This window comes from Gracilinanus agilis, chromosome 4 (genome assembly GCF_016433145.1).
Source record: "Gracilinanus agilis isolate LMUSP501 chromosome 4, AgileGrace, whole genome shotgun sequence".
NCBI lineage: Eukaryota > Metazoa > Chordata > Mammalia > Didelphimorphia > Didelphidae > Gracilinanus > Gracilinanus agilis.
In genome coordinates this window covers 275,806,866-275,826,124 of record NC_058133.1, presented here as the reverse complement: position 1 = coordinate 275,826,124, position 19,259 = coordinate 275,806,866, and the positions used below count along the sequence as shown (strand labels likewise).

At 44.2% G+C, this 19,259-nt stretch overlaps 1 protein-coding gene across 1 annotated transcript in view; it reads right to left on the bottom strand.

Annotated features, from left to right (window-relative positions):
- PTK7 (protein tyrosine kinase 7 (inactive)) overlaps positions 1 to 19,259 on the bottom strand; it is a 99,332-nt gene that overhangs the window by 26,016 nt on the left and 54,057 nt on the right. The window contains exons 2-16 of the mRNA XM_044675321.1: positions 16,746 to 17,039; positions 15,955 to 16,057; positions 15,101 to 15,291; positions 14,810 to 14,960; positions 13,186 to 13,334; positions 12,673 to 12,939; positions 9,939 to 10,072; positions 9,477 to 9,612; positions 8,834 to 8,953; positions 6,253 to 6,402; positions 5,955 to 6,105; positions 5,671 to 5,798; positions 4,803 to 5,006; positions 919 to 1,074; positions 248 to 480 (exon numbers count right to left, since the gene is read on the bottom strand). Of these exons, the coding sequence (XP_044531256.1) occupies positions 248 to 480; positions 919 to 1,074; positions 4,803 to 5,006; positions 5,671 to 5,798; positions 5,955 to 6,105; positions 6,253 to 6,402; positions 8,834 to 8,953; positions 9,477 to 9,612; positions 9,939 to 10,072; positions 12,673 to 12,939; positions 13,186 to 13,334; positions 14,810 to 14,960; positions 15,101 to 15,291; positions 15,955 to 16,057; positions 16,746 to 17,039 (2,567 nt within the window). The remainder of the gene's footprint in view (positions 1 to 247; positions 481 to 918; positions 1,075 to 4,802; positions 5,007 to 5,670; positions 5,799 to 5,954; positions 6,106 to 6,252; positions 6,403 to 8,833; positions 8,954 to 9,476; positions 9,613 to 9,938; positions 10,073 to 12,672; positions 12,940 to 13,185; positions 13,335 to 14,809; positions 14,961 to 15,100; positions 15,292 to 15,954; positions 16,058 to 16,745; positions 17,040 to 19,259) is intronic.

The following is a 19,259-nucleotide window of genomic DNA, read 5'->3' as shown; positions in this document are numbered from 1 at the left end:
ATTGATTCTAACACAGAAGGTAAAGGTTTAAAAAAGAGAGAGAGAACAGGAGGCCCCCAATGAATCCTGGGCAAACAACAGTGGAAACAGCAAAGAACTACTAGCAATGGTGAGGAGAGCACAGGAAAGAGCTCCAGATGACCCTCCGGCCAAGAGGGAGAAGCCCCAGGTTGGGCCAAAGTGCTTGCCACACAAGGAAAGCCCCCAGCCCTTCCCAGCAGCCAGGACGGCAACGCCAGCATCGTACCAAGTCCACATACTCCAGGATCATGTAGTGGGGCTCAGCCTCCCGGCAGAGGCCTAACAGTCGCACCAGATTTGCATGGCTCAGCTTGCCGAACATCTCAAACTCTCGCCGGAAGTTCAGCTGTAGCTGTTCATCTCGACTCTGAAGGCTCTTCACCAGCACCAGCGTCTCGGCCACTCCTTCTTCCAGGCCTTGGGCCTTTGCCAAGAACACATCCCCAAAGTCGCTCTTCCCTATAGGCAGAGTGCTGGGTCAGCCCCTACCATCCCCAGGGATGAGAATGGGTGAGACTGGATATGCCACAGCTCTGAGCACGCCCCGGGGGGAACATGGCACCTCCTCCCATCCCACCCACCCCGAGTCCTAACTACTAAAAAATTGCTCGGATGATCTGCGGAGAGGCCTTCAGGTACAAAACTAAAGGGGAAAAGTTCATGACAGGAGAAAGTCCATAGGATCAGACTTTGGAGGAAGGCCATGAAATCTGACCCTCTCAATTTACACATGGGGAAACTGAGACCCAAAGAGGGGAAGTGAATTGCCCAGGATCACATAGCGAGTCAGTGTCTCGGGCAGATTCTGAACCCAAGTTCTCCTGACTCCCACGTCCAAGGCCCTGTCTGCTATCCCATGCCTAATCCAAGGAGTACAGCTAGTCCAAGGCAACAAACCCAGAGTGGTGATGGATTGCAGGCTGGCACGGGGAAAGTGCATCTTATCACTGGTACTGTGCCGCTTGTTGGCAGCTGAGGAGCCAGAGCCCAGGTTGGTCAGGGCCACTTCTTCTCGGATTTCTGCCGTGGGCTGCCCATTCTGCATGGGTCCACCTGCAGAGAAAGGGAGAGAGCTGAGATTCAAGACCCCAGAAGGCTCCATCTACTTCCCTCTCTTTCCTGTTCCAAGCAACAGCCAAGACTGATGGAGCTCAACCCACAATGCCCCATCTGACTGGGTGGGTCTGTGCCATTTGGGTGCAAATGCACCACATTTACATGGAAGTGGCTAAACCAAAGGTGTGATGCTCATAGAGAGAAACACCAATTAGAAACCCTGTGAGGCAGCAAGGTGGGTGTCCCTGCTTCTCCTTAACACTAATGTCACAAAAAGGATTCCGCATAGGGTATATCCCTTGAAGAATGCACTAGGCAATGGGTATAGCAAGGGAAAACAGAAACAAAAGATATGTCAACTGATCTGAGTCAGGGGTAAACATAGAGAAGGCACTAATTACATTTTAGGGTCAAAGAGCTCTCAGTCAATGAAGACTAGACACATGGCTTGCCACCTTCTGGCCCAGAACAAAGTACTGCTTCCAGGTCCTGCTCTCTGGACTGGTGACTGCTTCTCCTGACCTAGACCATTATTTCAGGGAAAGCCTGGGAGCCAACAATCTGGACTCTCTAATCTTCTCCACAGCCTTGCTAATCACTTTTTCCCCCTGCCCAGTTTTATTAATAATTCTTGGATGGGTATTTCAATCTACTCCCTTATAGCCCCACTCATCTATCCTTCTAACTTTCTGAATCCAAGGGTGCCTTTCTAGTCACTACTTTCCTTTCTTGTGGTCTCCCCATGGTTTAAGTTCCCCAGAGGCAGTGGTTTTCTTTAGCACAGTGTCTGGCACAAAGTAATAAGTGCTTAATAAATGCTTATTTTCAAATATTCATTTATTTTTATACTTAGGGAGCTCCTAGACCTTATGATGATGACTAAGCCCTCAGGGAGTGTTATGTTCTAAAATAAAAAGTATAATCCCCATCCTCAGGGAGTTTCTTTTCGTCCTTTCTTTTATTTTATTTCTAAACTTTACAAAACCAAATGAAGCAAGCATTTCCACATACCAAAAAAGAAGACAGTATATAAATGAAATAACAAATCTCCTTGGTTTAGCTTAACTTTTCTTCATATCTACATAATAAATCCACCAGCCCCACCTCACATCAAGTCAACCAATATGTGCATATAAATTAAGTCTTTCATGTTTCACTTTTCTATTCACTTTCTGGAGGTAACACTCACAGCTGGTTCTTCCAGCATTAATTCTGTGGCTGGTTCTACTCATTTCACTGTTCATTGTCTTGTGTAGTTTTTTCAAAGTTTTTTTTAAAAAATCAGTCTGTTCATTGTTTCTTGTGGTGCAGAAGTATTCCAACACATACATATATTCCCCAATTGATGGGCATCCCATCAAATTTCTAATTTTTTTTGCCACCATAAAGAGAGCTGCTATAAATATTTTGGAACATGTGGGTTCTTTCCTTGATCTCCCTTGGGAAACACACACTGGATCTAAGGGTATACACAGTTTTATAACTCTCTGGGTATAATTTCAAATTGTTCTCCAAAATGCTTGGATCGGTTCACAACTCCACCAAGAGTGCATTAGTGTAGACATCTTTCCATATCCCCTCCCACATTTGTCACTTTGCCCTTTTATCATTTTAGTCAGTCTGATGAACATGAGGTGATATCTCAAGAGTTCTTTTGGTTTGCATTTCTCTAATCAGCAGTGATTTAGAGCATTTTTTCATATGCCTATCTATATATGCCTTTGATTTCTTCATCCAAAAATGATCTGTTTATATCTTTTGCCCATTTGTCAATTGGGGAATGTCTCTTATTCTTTTAAATATAGAGTTCTCTACATATTTTAGATATAAGACCTCTATCTGAGAGGCTGTCTATAAAAATGTTTTCCCCAATTTTCTGCTTTCCTTCTAATCTTGGCAGCATTTTATTTGTACAAAAACTTTTCAAAATGATGTACTCAGAATTTTCCATTTTCCATTTCAATGTTCTCCATCTCTTGCTGACTCATAAATTCCTCTCCTATCCATAAATCTGATAGACAACATATTCTTCTAATTTACTTATGGTATCTCCTTTTATGACCAGATCATGTATCTATTTTGATCTTATCTTAGTGAATAGTGTAAGATACTAGTCTATATCTAGTTTCTGCCAAACCACTTTCCAGGCATCCTAGCAATTTTTACCAAACAGTGATATCCCCAAAACCTGGATTTGTGATTTTATCAAATATAAGATTACTATAATCTCTTACTGTTGTTGTATGTCTGTTCTGCTCCACTGATTTTATTTTCTTTTTCTTAGCCAGTACCAGATAATTTTGATAATTATTGCTCTATAATACAATTTAAAATCTGGTACTGTTAGGTCTCCTTCTTTTATGTTTTTTTTAATTAATTCCTTTGATATTCTTGATCTTTTATTTTTCCAAACGAGTTTTGTTATTATTTTTTCTAATTTGATAAAAGAACTTATTTGTAATTTAATTGGGATGACATTGAATAGGATTAGTTTAGGTAGGATTATCACTTTAATTATATTAGCTTTGCCCATCTATGAATAATATTTCTCCAATTATTTAGATCTGATTTTATTTGTGTAAAAAGTGTTTTATAATTATGTACATGGGGGAGTTTCCACTATGTTGTGATTCAGTCATTTTTCAATCATGTCCAACTCTTTCTGACACCATTTGGGATTTTCTTGGCAAAGATACTGAAGTGTTTTGTCATATCCTTCTCCAGCTCATTTTACAAATGAGGAAACCAAGGCAAACAGGGTTAAGTGACTTGGCCAGAGTCACATAGTGTCTTGAGGCTAGATGTGGCCTTAGATTTTCCCAACTCCAGGCCTGGCACACTATTTCACTGTACCACCAAGTTGCTCTTCTACTCCGAATGGGGAAGACATAGCTCCTGTCCTCGTGGAACTGATGGAGGATATTATACATCACTATTTCCAGTCCTATGCAAAGACAGACTTTCTCTGCCCTCAGAAAGTTTACAATCCTATGATGAAGACTTAGTTCCTGCCCTTAGGCAGCTCACAATCCTATGAGGAAGATAGCATTTATGTTCAGGGGAATTTCTTCTTCTATAGCAGTGATTCCCAAAGTGGGCGCTTCCGCCCCCTGGTGGGTGCTGCAGCGATCCAGGAGAGCCGTGATGGACACAGGTGTATTTATCTTTCCTATTAATTGTTATTAAAATTTTTTAAAAATTAATTTCCAGGGGGTTAAGTAATATTTTTTCTGGAAAGGGGGCAGTAGGCCAAAAAAGTTTGGGAACCACTGTGGAAAGACAATTTCTCCTCCTACAAGAGACACATATTTCTCTGCTTTTTGAGAGCTCCAAGCCTGACTATAGAAGAAGAGATTATTATAACAAAGACAAAAACTTATAATTCCATCCAAAGATAAGCTTGTAAAGATGCAGGAAGATGATTGCAAGTAGTATAACAAGACCCAAGTAAAGCAGGTCCAGGAATGTTCCATAGGAAGTCTCTAACAGAGCTGCTTTGGGCTGGGGACCTGAGGAAATGGCTAAGCCATGCATGACTCCTTGGGAAAAGGAGGAATCATCTCTGGGTACCCCTAGCACAGGAACTCACTGTATCAAAGTCATTCTGGGAACAAGGTAGAGAAATGTCAGCTCCACTGCCTTCTCCCTCATCACCCCATGGGGGCGCCCCAAACCCACATACTCACCCCCCAACCAAGACTGTCCAGGGGGCCCCTAGTGCTCACCATTGAGGCACTCCATCTCAGGCTCCTCGCCTTCTGGCTGCTTCTGTAGTCTCTTGGCTTTGCAACGCTTCTTGCAATAGAACATGAGGCCCAGCACAGCGATAATATAGGCCACTGCCGCCCCCACTGACAGCCCAATGGTCTGAATCATCTTATATGGTGGAGGGCTGCCAGGACCCTCTGAGCTATCCAGCACTGGCTTGTCTGGAGGGCACAAAGGGGTGGTCAGTTAGAGGCTGCCTAAAAAAGCTAAAGAGCAGAGGGTTTATGAGTCCCCTTTGCAATCTGGTAAAGTCTCTGGATCCCTTCTCAGAATAATTGTTTTAAATACATAAAATAAAATACATAGGAAACGAATTATTTTGAAATATAGTTTCCAAAGTATATTTTCTTTCTTTTTTTTTAAACCCTTGTCTTCCCTTTTAAAATCGATACAAAATTCCAAGGCAGGCAACTGGGGTTAAGTGACTTGTTTAGAGACTAGATTTCAACCCAAGACCTCCAGCCTCCAGACCTGGCTTTCTATGCACTAAGCCATCTAGCTGTCTCTAAAATATTTATTTTTCAAAGTACAAAGATCCCAGGTTAAGCCTCCTGCTACATAGAGTACCCAAGGCCCATCCACTGCTATGCCTCTCACCAAAACATCTTGCTTGCCACCACTGTCACCCTACCCCAACCCATCCTTTTATGGCTCCAGGGCTGTGGCTTCACATTCAACAAGACAAACATTTATTAGGTATGTAGGATGTGCTTCTGAGGCCTGCCCTAGAGGCCTTATATTCTACTCAGCATCCCATCCTTGGTGTCTTAGTGGTATTGCTCTCATCCCCAAGGCCTCCCATCTTGCTGTAGGCCCACTGCATACCCACAACATGGAGCGAAGCTTCCGTGTGCTTGATATTACAGCTATTGCCAGCAATGCAAGTATAGCGGCCTGAATCCTCCGACGTGACGTCATGGATGACTAGAGAGCCATTGGAGAAGATATGCATCCTATGGGGAGAAAAATCCCAGCACCATCTTCTACCCACCTCTCTGGCCATTTATCTTTCACACAAACCCAGGAGCTTTTACTCCCAAGACCCTGGGGACCAGAACAGGCAGGGCTGGGGGCCAGCTGAGAAGGTGGGGAGTGCACACAGAAGCTACCTGGGTCCAAGCTGAGCAGGGTCCAGGATTCGGTTCTTGCCTTTCCACTGGATGAGGGGGTCAGGGTCACCTTGGGCCTCGCACTGCAGCATCGCCGTGTGGCCCTGATAGACTGTTGTACGCTCAGGCTCCCGCTTAAAAGTGATGAAAACTGCAAGAAGGGAGAAGCAGGGTTCAGGGTGGAGGGATGGGTGGGAGCCTGGGCTAGGCAGGAACTTATCCTTTTATACATCAGAGGATCTTCCTTCAGAAGCCAATTCTCCCACTTCCCCTGCCATCCCAGGCTTTGAGCCTCTACCTGCCACAGTGAGCTGCACGTGGGCACTGATCTGGCCTTGAGGCTCATTGGAAGCAATACAGGTGTAGTTGCCAGCATCACTCCTCGTCACCCGGGAGAAGTGCAGAGTTCCAGCGTTGTCTGTCACACTGGCTGGGAGGCTGCTCCCATCTAGAAAAAAGGAATGGAAAATTGGTGGGCTCTTCTCTGTGAGAAGAGAGGATATTTCTATTTGGGAGACAGTGTGATTTATCAGGGAAAAGGATAGTGGATTTAAGGTCAGGCTACCTTAATTTTTATATTTATGTGACTGGATAAGTCTCCTGACCCCCAGGGAAGCATTCTCCGTATGTGAAGGCTCTACTTAATAGTAAGGATGAGGAAATCTATTATTTTTCAAAGCCAGGAATAATCTGCACCTTTATTACTGTATCTTTCACAGCTCCCCTACAAAACAGTCCACAGTTTGGCTCAAAAGACTAAGTTCCTTCATCAATGCTTCCAGCCCCCCCCATCTCTCTGGGACATGCCTTCTCTCATTTGTACTGCTTTTTGCTCCTGAAGCATCATCTGCCTCCTATCTGCCAATCTTAAACCTATCCATCCAAGGAGATCCAGTTTAAGTCTCTCCTCCCTCCTGCTATCTTAGACTATTCTAGTCCTCAGTGATTCCTCCCCCACCTTAAAATATATCAGCAAAGCAGATAGAACAAAAAAAGCAAACCCAAGAAATCAAAACACCAAATGACTACAACAATGAAAAAATTCAACAAGGAAAGACTATTCAAGAACAACCATCAATGTTAGGGCGACATTCTTCCTTGCTGTTAACCATAAACCAACTATTTTCAGGATATGTGCTTTTTTTTCTTTTTAATTGTCATAGTACCCATTCTAAGAAAGAAGGGCAAAGACTAGCCAGTGGGTTTAAGTGATGTGTTCAGGGTCACAAGGCTAGGAAGTGTCTGAGGCTATATTTGAACCCAGGACCTCCTGACTCCAGACCTGGTGCTCTATCCGTGCCCCATAGCTGTCCCAGGAATGTACCTTGTCAAGAGGTTTGTTGGGAAGTGTCTGTAGTGTCAAAATAAAATTATCAAAAAACAAAACAAAAGGAAAAAACCTCACAACTTAATAGCACTTACTATCTACGGTCCACTCACAAATCAGTTTATCAGGGTCTACTTGGTGAAACTACTGTTTGGATTGTTATCTGATTTTTGTGTGTTTATGTCTGTTCCTTCCAGCTAGACTATAAACAGTGATGTCTGAGCATGGTAGAGAGGAGGACACTGAACTTTGAAGAAGGTCCCACTCACGGCAAAGAATGGTTGAAGAAATAATTATCATGTAGGGAAAAGGGAAGACTCAAGTAAGACACAACAGCCATCTTCGACCATGGCTATCACAGGGAAGAGAGACCCAACTTGTTCCAATTGGTACCAGAGGACAGACCTAGGTGTGATCAGAGATTTCTGCCACAAGTAAACAAGACAAAAGGAGATCTTCCTAAGAAGACCCTTCCCAAAATGGAAATGGCTATCTTCTAAGGGAGTGTGTTCTCCCTGAGTAGGGCTAATAATAATGATGATGATGATGATGATAACAATAATAACAACAGCTAGTATTTATATAATATTTAAAGGTTTGCAAAGCATTTTACAATTATCTCAGTTTATTTTCACAAGACCCTTGGGAAGTAAAGGCTATTATTATCCCAATTTTACAGATAAGGAAATTGAGGTAATCCAAGTTAAGTAATTAGCCAAGGGTTATACAGCTAGTCTGGATCTGAATTACAGCCTTGACTCCAGCTTCAGTGAGCACTCTGTACCAACCAGCTACCTCTGTAATTATTCCTTTCTTTTTCTTTTCTTTTTTTAAACCCTTACCTTCCAACTTATTGATTCTAAGGCAGAAGAACAGTAAGGGCTGGAAGTAGTTTGCCCAGGGTCACACAGCTCAGAAGTGTCTAAGGTCAGATTTGAACCCATCTCTAGGCCTGGCTCTCAATCCACTGAGCCACTCAGATGCCCTGATACTCCTCTTTCAAGGAAAGGCTTAACAAGACCACTTGATTGAGGGAAGGGAGGCAGCTAGCTAGCCTAGAGCACCAGGCCTAGAACTGGGAAGTCCTAGGTTCCAATTTGGCTTCAGATACTTCCTAGCTATGTGACTTTTACCTTAAGATTGCTACTTAATATTAATTCTAAGAAAAAAAAGGTAAGGGATTTTTAAAAAAGTATTTTGTGGTAGATGTCATAGCTATAATTCTAAGATAAATGCTTTCCTTTATCTTATCCTAAGGTAGGTGGCTTTCCAGCTCTAATTTTGGTTTTGAGTCTTGGCTCCATCACTCACTAGTTAAAAGACAATCTGCAGATACATCACTTTTATTCTCTGAACCTCAGCTTCCTCATCTATAAAATGGAAGTAATAATAATTGCACGATCTCCTTCGTGGGCTTGTAATCCCTTAAAGCATCATGTAACAGTACATGACCTTTAATATGAGCTCCTTGTATGCCTCACAAGACCAAACACAGGGTTGGGTATACAGTAAGCACACAGAAAGTCTTTTTTGAGTAGTATGGGGCACTCACCTGCCCGCATCCATCGAATGGTGGGCTTCTCCCGGCCCGTGGCTGAACAGGATACTGTAGCTTCTTTGTCAAACTCCATGCACTGCTGAGGCTGGGGAGGTGGCGTGAACTTTAGTTTCTCTGTCCAATTTGGAGAGGAGAGAGAAATGTAGACAGTCAGTTTAGGAATAAGGCCCTTTATCACCAACATATCATTAAAAAAAATTGGGAGGGAGGCTGAATATATGAACATCAGATGCAGAAACTGGGGATGTTTTAGCCTAGAAAAGAGAGGAGTTAATAGGATTGGACAGGCCTGTTCCTAGAGGGCAGAACTAGGAGCTGTGGGTGGAAGTTACAGATAGGCAAATTAAGGCTTGATAAAAGGAAAACTATCCCACAATTATAGCTGTCCAAAAATAGAAGGTCCATTTCGTAGGACAGCTGAGTTCTCCATCATGAGAAGTCTTTACCAAGTAGAGGCAAAGTAGTCTCTTGTCAGGGACATTAGAGAAGGGATTTTGGTTTGGGGAAGTTTTACACTTAAGAGAATCTTTGGAATTAAGATCCTATGCTGCCAGGTAGCTTTCAGTTCTGGATCTTACACCCCTATCATTCCCTCCAAATCACTGGCTTATCCTCAAGACAACGAAGTCTGGCTCACCAAGGACTTGGACTCGGGCCTGGGCCTCAATGCTGCCAGCGGGAGTGCTGCTGACACATCGGTACAAATTCCCATCATAAACCTCCACGCTGTTGATGCGAAGAGTCCCATTCTCTGAAATCTCGAACCGTGAGTCCTGTGGCACAACCCGTCCCATGAAGGCGGCAAAATCTTTCCCGAGCCTCAGATTCCAAAGGCCAAGGACAGCAGGCGTGATGGGGCAGGGGCATGGAATGGTACCCAGGTCATCCCCAAGTCTCCTAGGCCCAAGGACCCCAGTTTTCAGAAGGAAGAAGGAATCTCTGGAGGGAGCCAGGGTGGGAAGGAGGGATGCTACAAAGCAGGCAAGGCCATGTTCCCTAAGAGGAAAGGGCAGGAAGGTCTAGGGAAGAAGAGTCTCTTGGGGATGATCGAGGGGAGAAGAGCAAGGCAGAGAGCAAGAATGTCCCTACTCACTCTCACCTCAGAGATAAGCATCTGGTTCCGGTACCAGACAACAGTGGGTTTAGGAGTGGCTTGACTCAGACAGTGCAGGTAACCAGGCTTGCCCTCCTCTAGCTGGCTGTCCTGGGGCTTTTTAAGCCACCTGGGAAGTGCTATAGGAAAAGACAGAATGAAGTTTACTACTAGGAGCAACAGGGATACAAGTTTCAAATCTCAGGGAAGCCTACCATTTACTGGTTCTAGAGGGGATGGTGACGCTTGGTGACATTTCTGCAGCACTTTGCAAGACATTAAAAAAAAAGTCTTACCTTCCATCTTAGAATCAATACTATGTATTGGTTCCAAGACAGAAGAGTACTAAAGGCTAGACAATAGGGGTTAAGGGACTTGCCCAGGTTCATACAGTTTGGAAGTATCTGAGGCCAAATTTAAACCTTGGACCTCCCATCTAATCTTCTGAGCTACAGGCAGCTAGGTGACTCAAAGGACTGAGAGCCAAGCCTAGAGATAGGAGGTCCTAGGTTCAAATCTGGTCTCAGATACTTCTAAGCTATGTGACCCTGGGCAAGTCCCTTAACCCCCATTGCCTAGCCCTTACTCCTCTTCTGCCCTGGAACCTATACACAGTATTGATTCTAAGACAGAAGGTAAGGGTTAAAAAAAAAAAAAAAAAAAGGCATACAGAGGGAGAAGGTGCTCCAAGTATAAACAGTGCTGGATTCAAATGATCAGGGGTAAGAAAAGTGAGAAACATGGAATAGCCCAGTTTGGCTATATATAAGATATATAAAGGGGGAATAAGATAATGCTGACAAGTTAAATTGGAGCCAGAGTAAGAAAAGCCTTACATATCAAAACACGGAAGCTTCAACTTTATACTACAGACAATAAGGAACTACTTAAGACTTTAGAAAAGAGGAGCAGCCATTAGAGCAGTACTTAAGGAAATATATTTAATAGATTCCTAGGAGGTTAAAGCTGGAAATGACCATAAAAACCATCCCTGCCCCTTATTCTCACCATATCTAGTAGTAATGCACAGTCTAAGATTAGAATAATTTTCCATTTCTTGACTAAACTCCATGAGATGGCCATTTACAGGTGGTACCTCTTCTTCCTTCCTCTCACTCTCTTAGCAATTTGTAGTCTGGCTTCCAATCTTATCATTCCACACAAATTGTTCTCTCTATCCACTGAGCTACCCAGCTGCCCCTCTATAATTCCTTTTTATAATTATTATTTCATTTGACCATCGCCTGGTATGTAGGTAAATATCATAAATTTATATCATTCAGATTTGATGCTTAGGGACCTCAAGGAAAATTGGCTGAGGTTGTGTTCATAGAATTAAGAAACTCAAGATTTCAACTGAATCTTATTCTGTTCCCTTTAAGTCTGACTTAAAATATTAACAACATAAAGAGTTTTAAATGGTCCCACCACAAAAAAGGAGAGTAATCAATGCTGACTTAAGTGTCTGGAAAGAGTAGATAAGTAAAATATTGTTAAGAACAACTTTCATGGGTAGTTTTGAAAAAACTTTTTCTCAGAAAAACTTGGGCTTTATAAATTAAAAAGGAAAAGTCAAGAGTGTGGGTGAGAGGAAATCCTGTTTTATAGAAAGGTAATAACAAGGCATTTATGAGAAGGGTGTTGAATGTTTTCTGAGCAAGATTCTGAAGTGGTTTGCCATTTTTCTTCTCTAGTTCATCTTACAGATGAGGAATATGGAAGTAAGCAGGGTTAAGTGCCTTGTCCAGGATCATACAGTTAGTAGGTGGTTACTAAGTGTCTGAGGCTGGATTTGACCTCATGAAGACAAGTCTACCTGATTTCAAGCCCAGTACTCTATCCACTGAGCCATCTAGCTTATTCATGCCACTGCTGAGGGAGGATTTTTTTTTTTTGTTTCTGTTTTTGTTTTTTTTTTACCCTAAGTTTGTCCTTATAAAATATCACCTTCACAGAATTATCCCTTTTTCCTTTCTTTTTTTAACCCTTACCTTCTGTCTTAGAATCAATATTGTGTAGCCAGAAGAATGGTAAAGGCTAGGCAAAGGGGGTTAAGTGACTTGCCCAGGGTCACACAGCTAGGAAGTGTCTTGAGGCCAGATTTGAACCTAGGATCTTTCATCTCTGGGTCTGGATTTCAATCCACTGAGCCACCTAACAGCCCTCGAATTATTTCTTTTTCAAAAAGCCTGTCAAGGGGCATCTAGGAGGATCAACAGACAGACTGTGAACTCTGGAGATACATCCTAACTGTGTTAGTTAGTAACTGTAATTAGTAATAGTTGTATAATAGAATATGTATAATATTGTATGTCTACAATACATGCATATAAACAATCTATACATACAATGTATGTATATGTATATATGATAATGTACAATAAAAGTGTAATAGTAATGGTAATTAGTAATGACTCAAGCCATTAAACTCCAACAGCCTCGCCCTTGCCCTTCTGTCTTAGTTGTTATTGTTACTAACACAGAAAGTAAGGGTTAAAAGAAAGGCTGTAAAGTTGCAGAATCATTGCGAATTTGCAGGGGTAGAGGGTGTTCCTTCAAGGACAGCTTTTTATGCTGATGAAATCCTAGGTCCAGACCTAACACAAAAGTTTTCTCTCATTGATCTTGGTTTGTTTTTTTTTAAAGTCAATCCATCAAACAAGTGTCCTGGCAGCAAAAGAGAGGTACGAGTCTCCTCCCCCTCCCCACCAGTCCACCCTGTTCGTCCTAGTTTGCTCACTAGCCACGGTGATGTTGACTTCCTGATGCCGCTGGCCAGCCTGGTTGGCTGCATGGCAGACGTAAGTGCCGGCATCGCTCTCGGTTGTATTGGCAAAGACCAGCACGTGGCCTTCTTGGTAGACCTTGCCATGGTGGGGCACCTGGGCCCCGGCCCGCTCCCACCACACGCTGGGCTCTGGCACACCCTGGGGAGCAATACAGGCTACCCGTTCCTCTCTGCCCACTGTGAACACTCGGGGCTGGAAGGGTGGCATGTCTTCAATCTCTGTGGGGAAGGAGACAATTTTATTACTTATGGGGAATGGAGGTAGTTATGCCCTGCCCCCCCAATGCCCTTCTAGTCAAATGCTCCAAGTCCTGTTGGACCGCTACAACCCCTCATCTAGGCCCCTTAGCCTCCTGCCTGCTCCTCAGCCCTCCAATCCTGGGTCTGACCCTTCCCCCTCCACAAGCTCCCATATTGAGGCTGGATGGTCCAGCCTCAGAACCTTGGGTTTAGGCTCACACTGACCTTCAAGGTGAAGAGTGGCTTCTAGGATAACAGGTGGGCCCCTCTGCCCACGGCCCACACAGCGGTACACGCCAGCACTGCGGGGCCGGACCTGCGGCAGCAGCAGAGAGCCATTGGAAAACACTGTGGCCCGACGGAGGTGATGAATCCTAGGGAAGAGAGAAGAGCTCAGGGATGGTGGGAGAGAGCCAGGTGTTAAAGGGAGAATGCAGAGAACACATCCTGCTTGTCTCCTACAAGGGGGAAAGGTTGGAGGCTAGGAGATAAGTCAGGAAAACTGATGTGGGTGTCCCAGCACCTCCTAACAACCCCTGGAGGTTAAAAGGACATTAGAGGGGGTCAGCTGGGTGGCTCAGTAGATGGAGAGCCAGGCCTGGAGACCTCAGATACTTCCTAGCTGTGTGACCCTGGGCAAGTCACTTAACCCCCACTGCCTAGCTCTTACCACTCTTCTGCCTTGGCACCAATACACGGTATTGATTCTAAGATGGAAGATAAGGGTTTTTAAAAAAAAGGACATTAGAGGAGGAAGGCCTTTAGTGGTCAAGATATGAAGTTAGTGAGAGGCCCTGCTTCCCTGCTGCCTATGCTCAATCAATCAACAAATATTTTAGTAAGCATTTAAAATGCCAGATGTTGGGGATATGGACACAAAGAATGAAACAAGATGAAGGAAGAATATCCAGGCAGCCTACCCTCTATGCCCTCTGGCAAGTCACTCTCCCACCAAACCCCAACCTCAGCACTAGAAGAATAATTAATATAATCGGATGCTCTAATATGTACAAAGCACATTCTTTATAACCGCCCTATTAGGTAGGTAATGCACAGTGGATAAAACACTAGGTCTAGAGTCGGGGGGAGGTGGGGTCCTGAGATTAAATCTGGCTTCAGACACTTCCTAGCTCTAAGACCCCAGGGCAAGTCATTTAACCCTGATTGTCAAGTCCTTGCCACTCTTCTTAGAAGATACTAAGATAGAAGATAAAGGTTTCCCAGCGGAATTGTGCTTTAGCTAAGCAGAGTTAGGGGGGTTTGGGGGAGAAAGAAAGAACATGAAATATGTAACTATGGGAAAATATTCAAAATAAAAAAATTAATTACAGAAAAACATTTAAAAAAAGAAGATAAGGGTTTTTTAAAAAGGGAGGGGGCGGGGGCAGCTGGGTAGCTCAGTGGATTGAGAGCCAGGCCTAGAGACAGGAGGTCCTAGGTTCAAATCCGGCCTCAGACACTTCCCAGCTGTGTGACCCTGGGCAAGTGACTTGACCCCCATTGCCTACCCTTGCCAATCTTCCACCTATAAGTCAATACACAGAAGTTAAGGGTTTAAAATAAAAATAAAAAAAAAAAAGGGAGGGGGCATATTTATTGTTCTATATACTGCTCTAGGGGCCCTGGGCTCTCCAGTACTTCCCTTTGCACCTATTTCTACAAGAGGACCGGTTGCAGAACCAGCCCATCATTCTAGGGTTTCTCCCCTGTTGGCTGAGTCTTGCTCCTTGACATCATGTGTACACCAGTCCTTCTGTGGGCACTGGATGAAGAAGGAAAGAAGCAGCTCCTCCAGGTAGCCTTGGCATTGGGGGCTGGACCCTCTGTAGGATGGATGGGGAAGGCTTACCGACTACGGTTATTGATGGGGGAGTCACCCTCAAAGAACCACTGCAGGGTAGGGGGCGGCTGGGCTGTGAACTGGCAGTGGAACATGGCATCCTCATTCCTCCCCACCACCTGGTCCTGGGGTACCACCAACGGGCGTGCAAAACTCTCGTCTAGGGATAAAGGGAAAGAATAATGGCAGGAGAGAGAAAAGCCAAAGCCTCCCCACCCCTTCACTCCCCTAAAGTCGTTTCTCCCAGAATGCCAAGCTGGTCATCTCTGACCCTCCCGACCCCACAGACCCCAGAAATACCAGCAATGCTCAGGGTGATGTTCTGGTTGCTGCAGATGTGGCCGAAGGAGTTGTGGGCACAACAGCTGTAAACGCCACTGTGCTCAGGGCTGGCACGACGCAGGGTCAGGTTTCTCTCTTTGCTGCTGACTGAGTAGTTGCCCTGACTGTCAGAGAGGGGATTCCTATCCCGGAACCACTGGTATGTAGGGCTGTGGGACACAGATGGTCAAGAACTAGGAACAGCTGATCCATTCTCCTACCTTGGACAATCCATTCTCCCACCTTGGAGATCAAGAAGGTGGCACCTTCCTAGTCAAAAGGGACCACTCTTCTTAAGAGTGGCAAAGAATGGGAGAGTCCAGGAGGGCAGGAATGAGCAGTGTGGATGGCACAGAGTAAAAGAGGGCACAATGACGGGTGAAAGGAACCTTTTAGGTAAGATTAAGTGAAAGGATAAAAAGGCACTGAGATTTGGGGATGACCAGAAGTTAAAACAAGTTGGTTAATGCTGTGATTACTACTGCTATTGATGATAATAGTAATCAACATTTAAGAAGCACTTGTCATACCAGGATACATCATCTAATCTGGTCCTCCCAACAATCCTCATAAATACAATGGGTAATATTTTCTCCATTTTACAGACGAAAGTGAGATTCAGGTTAAGAGAACCCACAATCCCACAAAGAGTACAAGTGTCAGAGGCAGGATTAGAAATCACGTTTCTCCCATCTCCAAGTCTGTCTGTCCTGTCTGCCTGTCTCTCTCCTTCTCACACACTCTCACACACTTAGACACATACACACACATAGATGTGCAAAATGCACAAAAAAAACCCACAAAATTTAAGAGCACAGTTTCAGAGTCCTTACCGGGGATGTCCATCAATGTGACAACGCAGAGTGACCAGTGTCTGGGGTTGAATCTCTGCCAATGAGGCCGGATGCTTTAGGATGACAGGCCCGGACTCAATCCCTGAAGCACAGAGATCAGAATATGACTTGGGAGCCCAGATCAAGACTTCTGACAGCCCACAATTGGGGAAGAAGAGGGAGGAGAGAGCATACAGCAGCAGAAGGGAAATTAAAGAAGAGCAAAGAGAACTGTGGTTCCAGAAGCCAAAGAATATAAGACACTTCCTGCTAAGAAGTGGACAGAAAACTTCATAGAATCAAGGAAAGCATGCGGAATGGATTCTGCATGTGCAAAGCTGCTCCCCAGCAGTTTGTGTCTGGTGTTTTTAAAAGATGCCTCTCAGGGTAGCTAGTGGCCCAGTGAATAGAGCCAGGCCTAAAGGTGGGAGGATCTGGGTTTGAATCTCGCCTCAGACACTTCCTAGCTGTGTGACCCTGAGGAAGTCACTTGACCTCCCTTTGTCTAGCCCTTACTGCTCTTCTGCCTTGGAACCAATACTTAGTATTGATTCTAAGACAGAAGGTAAGGGTTTAATAAATAAAAGCTGCCTCTCAATGTGTACTTCATGTTCAGATGCAAAAGGGTGAGGCCATTTGACTCGAGTGCATTTCAGCATCAGCAGAGAATGAGACAAATCAGAGATCATCACTGTTCAAAGACTTGAGCTGAGGCAGGGGACTTTCCAGGAGTCAGGAGAACTGGGAGGAAAGCAAGCCCTCCCGGGCAGCCTTGCCCAGCACTCACTCACATTTGATGTTGAAGGAGGCATTGGCACTGTGGATTTCCTCGCCTGTGTCATTATCCCGAGCCACACACTGGAAGGCACCTGCATCCTGAAATCGGTCCACAGCTGCAAAGCTCAGATTGTTCCCCTTGGTAAAGCGCCTTTCTGAGTCTTGGACAGGGACCCCATTGAGCAGCCAATGCACTTGTACGCGGCCCGGGGACTCCACCTCACAACGCAGCAGTGCCCGGCGCCCCTGCAGAGCGTCCTGTGAGGAAGGCTCCTTGGTGAATCTGATGGCAGCTCTTGTCCCTGTAGCTGGGGGTGGGAATGGGAGGGGAAGGAAAGAGAAGGATCAGGATCCCTCTACCCAACACATGGCTCCTTTTCCTTATCCTGACACACGATGCAGGAGGGCAGCAATAGGGAAACATAAGCATATTGAAGGTCTTCAATTAATGTTTGAAGGTGATTCCAAAATTACCTACAAAGAGACAGGCATTAAACCAGGCCCTCCCTGCAAGGCCCAAAGGCATCAGATAAGAGTTCTTGCCCTCAAGGAATTTACAGTCTTGGTCTGGTGAACTATACTTGTACACACACATAAAACAGTTAAGTAATAACAAAAGATAAGTTATGATAGTTGTTAGATGAGTAGTGTAGACAAGATGGTCAGGAGTCCAGAATTAGGAAAGGTCATAGGATGACAGCCTTAAAGGTAAAAAGAAAATCCCTAAGGACTAGGATGGTCAGGGAAAAGATGTTATTTGAGCTTGGTTTTGAATGCTAGATCAGATTCTGATAAACAAAGAAGTATCATTATGAGGAAGAAAGTATAAGGTATTGTCTGAAAAGCAGAAGGTTAGAAAGTATAAGGCTCATTTGAAGGGTAGTGAAAAAATAGCTCAAGTCTGACTGAAAAATTATGTTTGGGACTACCCTGTAGAAGATTTTGAAACAATCTATCTAGTGTGGCCTTTATAGACAGTAAGGATCTAGGGAATTTGGCAGAGCATCACCATGATCAAGAAAATATTCCTGGTAGCTCTGTGGATCGAGAGCCACCTTCTCCTAGAAATGGGAAGTTCTGAGTTCAAAACTGATTTCAGACACTTCCTAGCTGTGTGACCCTGAGCAAGTCACTTAACCTCCACTGACTAGCCCTTACCACTCTTCTGCCTTAGAACTAAAACATAGTATTGAATCTAAGACAGAAGATAAGGATTTAAAAAAAAAAAAAAGATTCTGAGAAATAGGGCTTCTAGAAACAGAGAAAAGAGCCAGCTGTTTTTTAGGAGAATGGAAGAGACAAAGAATTAGGGAAAGGTGAGCCAAGAGATTTATTTCTTCTCCTTCCCATGGCATCTCACAGCAGTCACTTATGAAGGCACTGCAACTTTGAAAGAGAGTTGAGGAAAAAGAGAGCCTTCAGAAATGTGACCCTGGCAACAGAAGAGAACTAGCTATAGATTCAAAAAGAGAACTGTCCTAGAAATAGGTCTAGAGAAGCTAGCTGAGTGCTTGGGTGGATCAGTATGAGATATCACAAGAAGAAGAACTAGGGCTACTAGAATCTTTTGGTGCCAATATGCTTTGTTTACATGTATTACATCCTTGCCTCTCTACCTATGTATTCCAAGGGCACATCTTCTCACGGACACTGTAAGCATTTACAGGAGAGTGTGCCCCATGTTTTATGGGTAGAATGTTTTGTATTCTTTTTACTACCTTGCTTAGAGCCAACTGTAACTACTGGCTGACTCTTAAGGGGAAATAAATTGGTAGAGGCTTATGACCTGTAGTTTTAAGGAATATAGATCTGTAGTTATTTTGAAATTGTGATAAGTCAATGATATATGTATAACCCAGTGGAACTGCTTGTCAGCTCTGGAAGAGGGGAGGGAAAGAACATGAATCATGTAACCATGGAAAAACATTCTAAATAAATAAATAAAATGTAAAAATAATAAATAAATGAAATTGTTGTAGTAGGTAATTCCCGGGGTCCCAACCTACAAGTGCCAAGATGGTGGAGAGAGGGAGAGAAATCCCTGAAGGGTGACTACAAGAGAAGAAAAAGGGATATAAAAAGGTCTTGAATGAAGTGATACAAAGCAGGAAATGCAAAACGGGAAGAACACAGGCCCTTTCTGCTTTCCAGGTGTCCAGAGAGGAAGACAAACTTCTGTGGGCCTCTGAGTGGTGGGGCGGTAGGTCGTGTCAGGCCCTTTCTCATCCAGAGTTGGCATGAAGCCAAAAAGCACATAGCCTTACAATTGCTGAAAATGAATGCCAGTGGCCCACTCATTCTACCCAGGTCATCCCGGAGCTCCTAGCCTGGGGCCCTGACATTGTTTCTATTCCTGTTTGTGTCTATCCGTTCCTGACTAAATGAAGGATTACTGGACATTGTGGGTTGCAAAAGCTCAGGAGAAACAGCAGAGATCTGGGAGCTGGAGTCCAGGCCAGAGCCTGCAGCCATCCATGTCCAGTCCACCAGCACAGCAGCTGAGAAGCAAGTACCAACCAGCCCAGAAG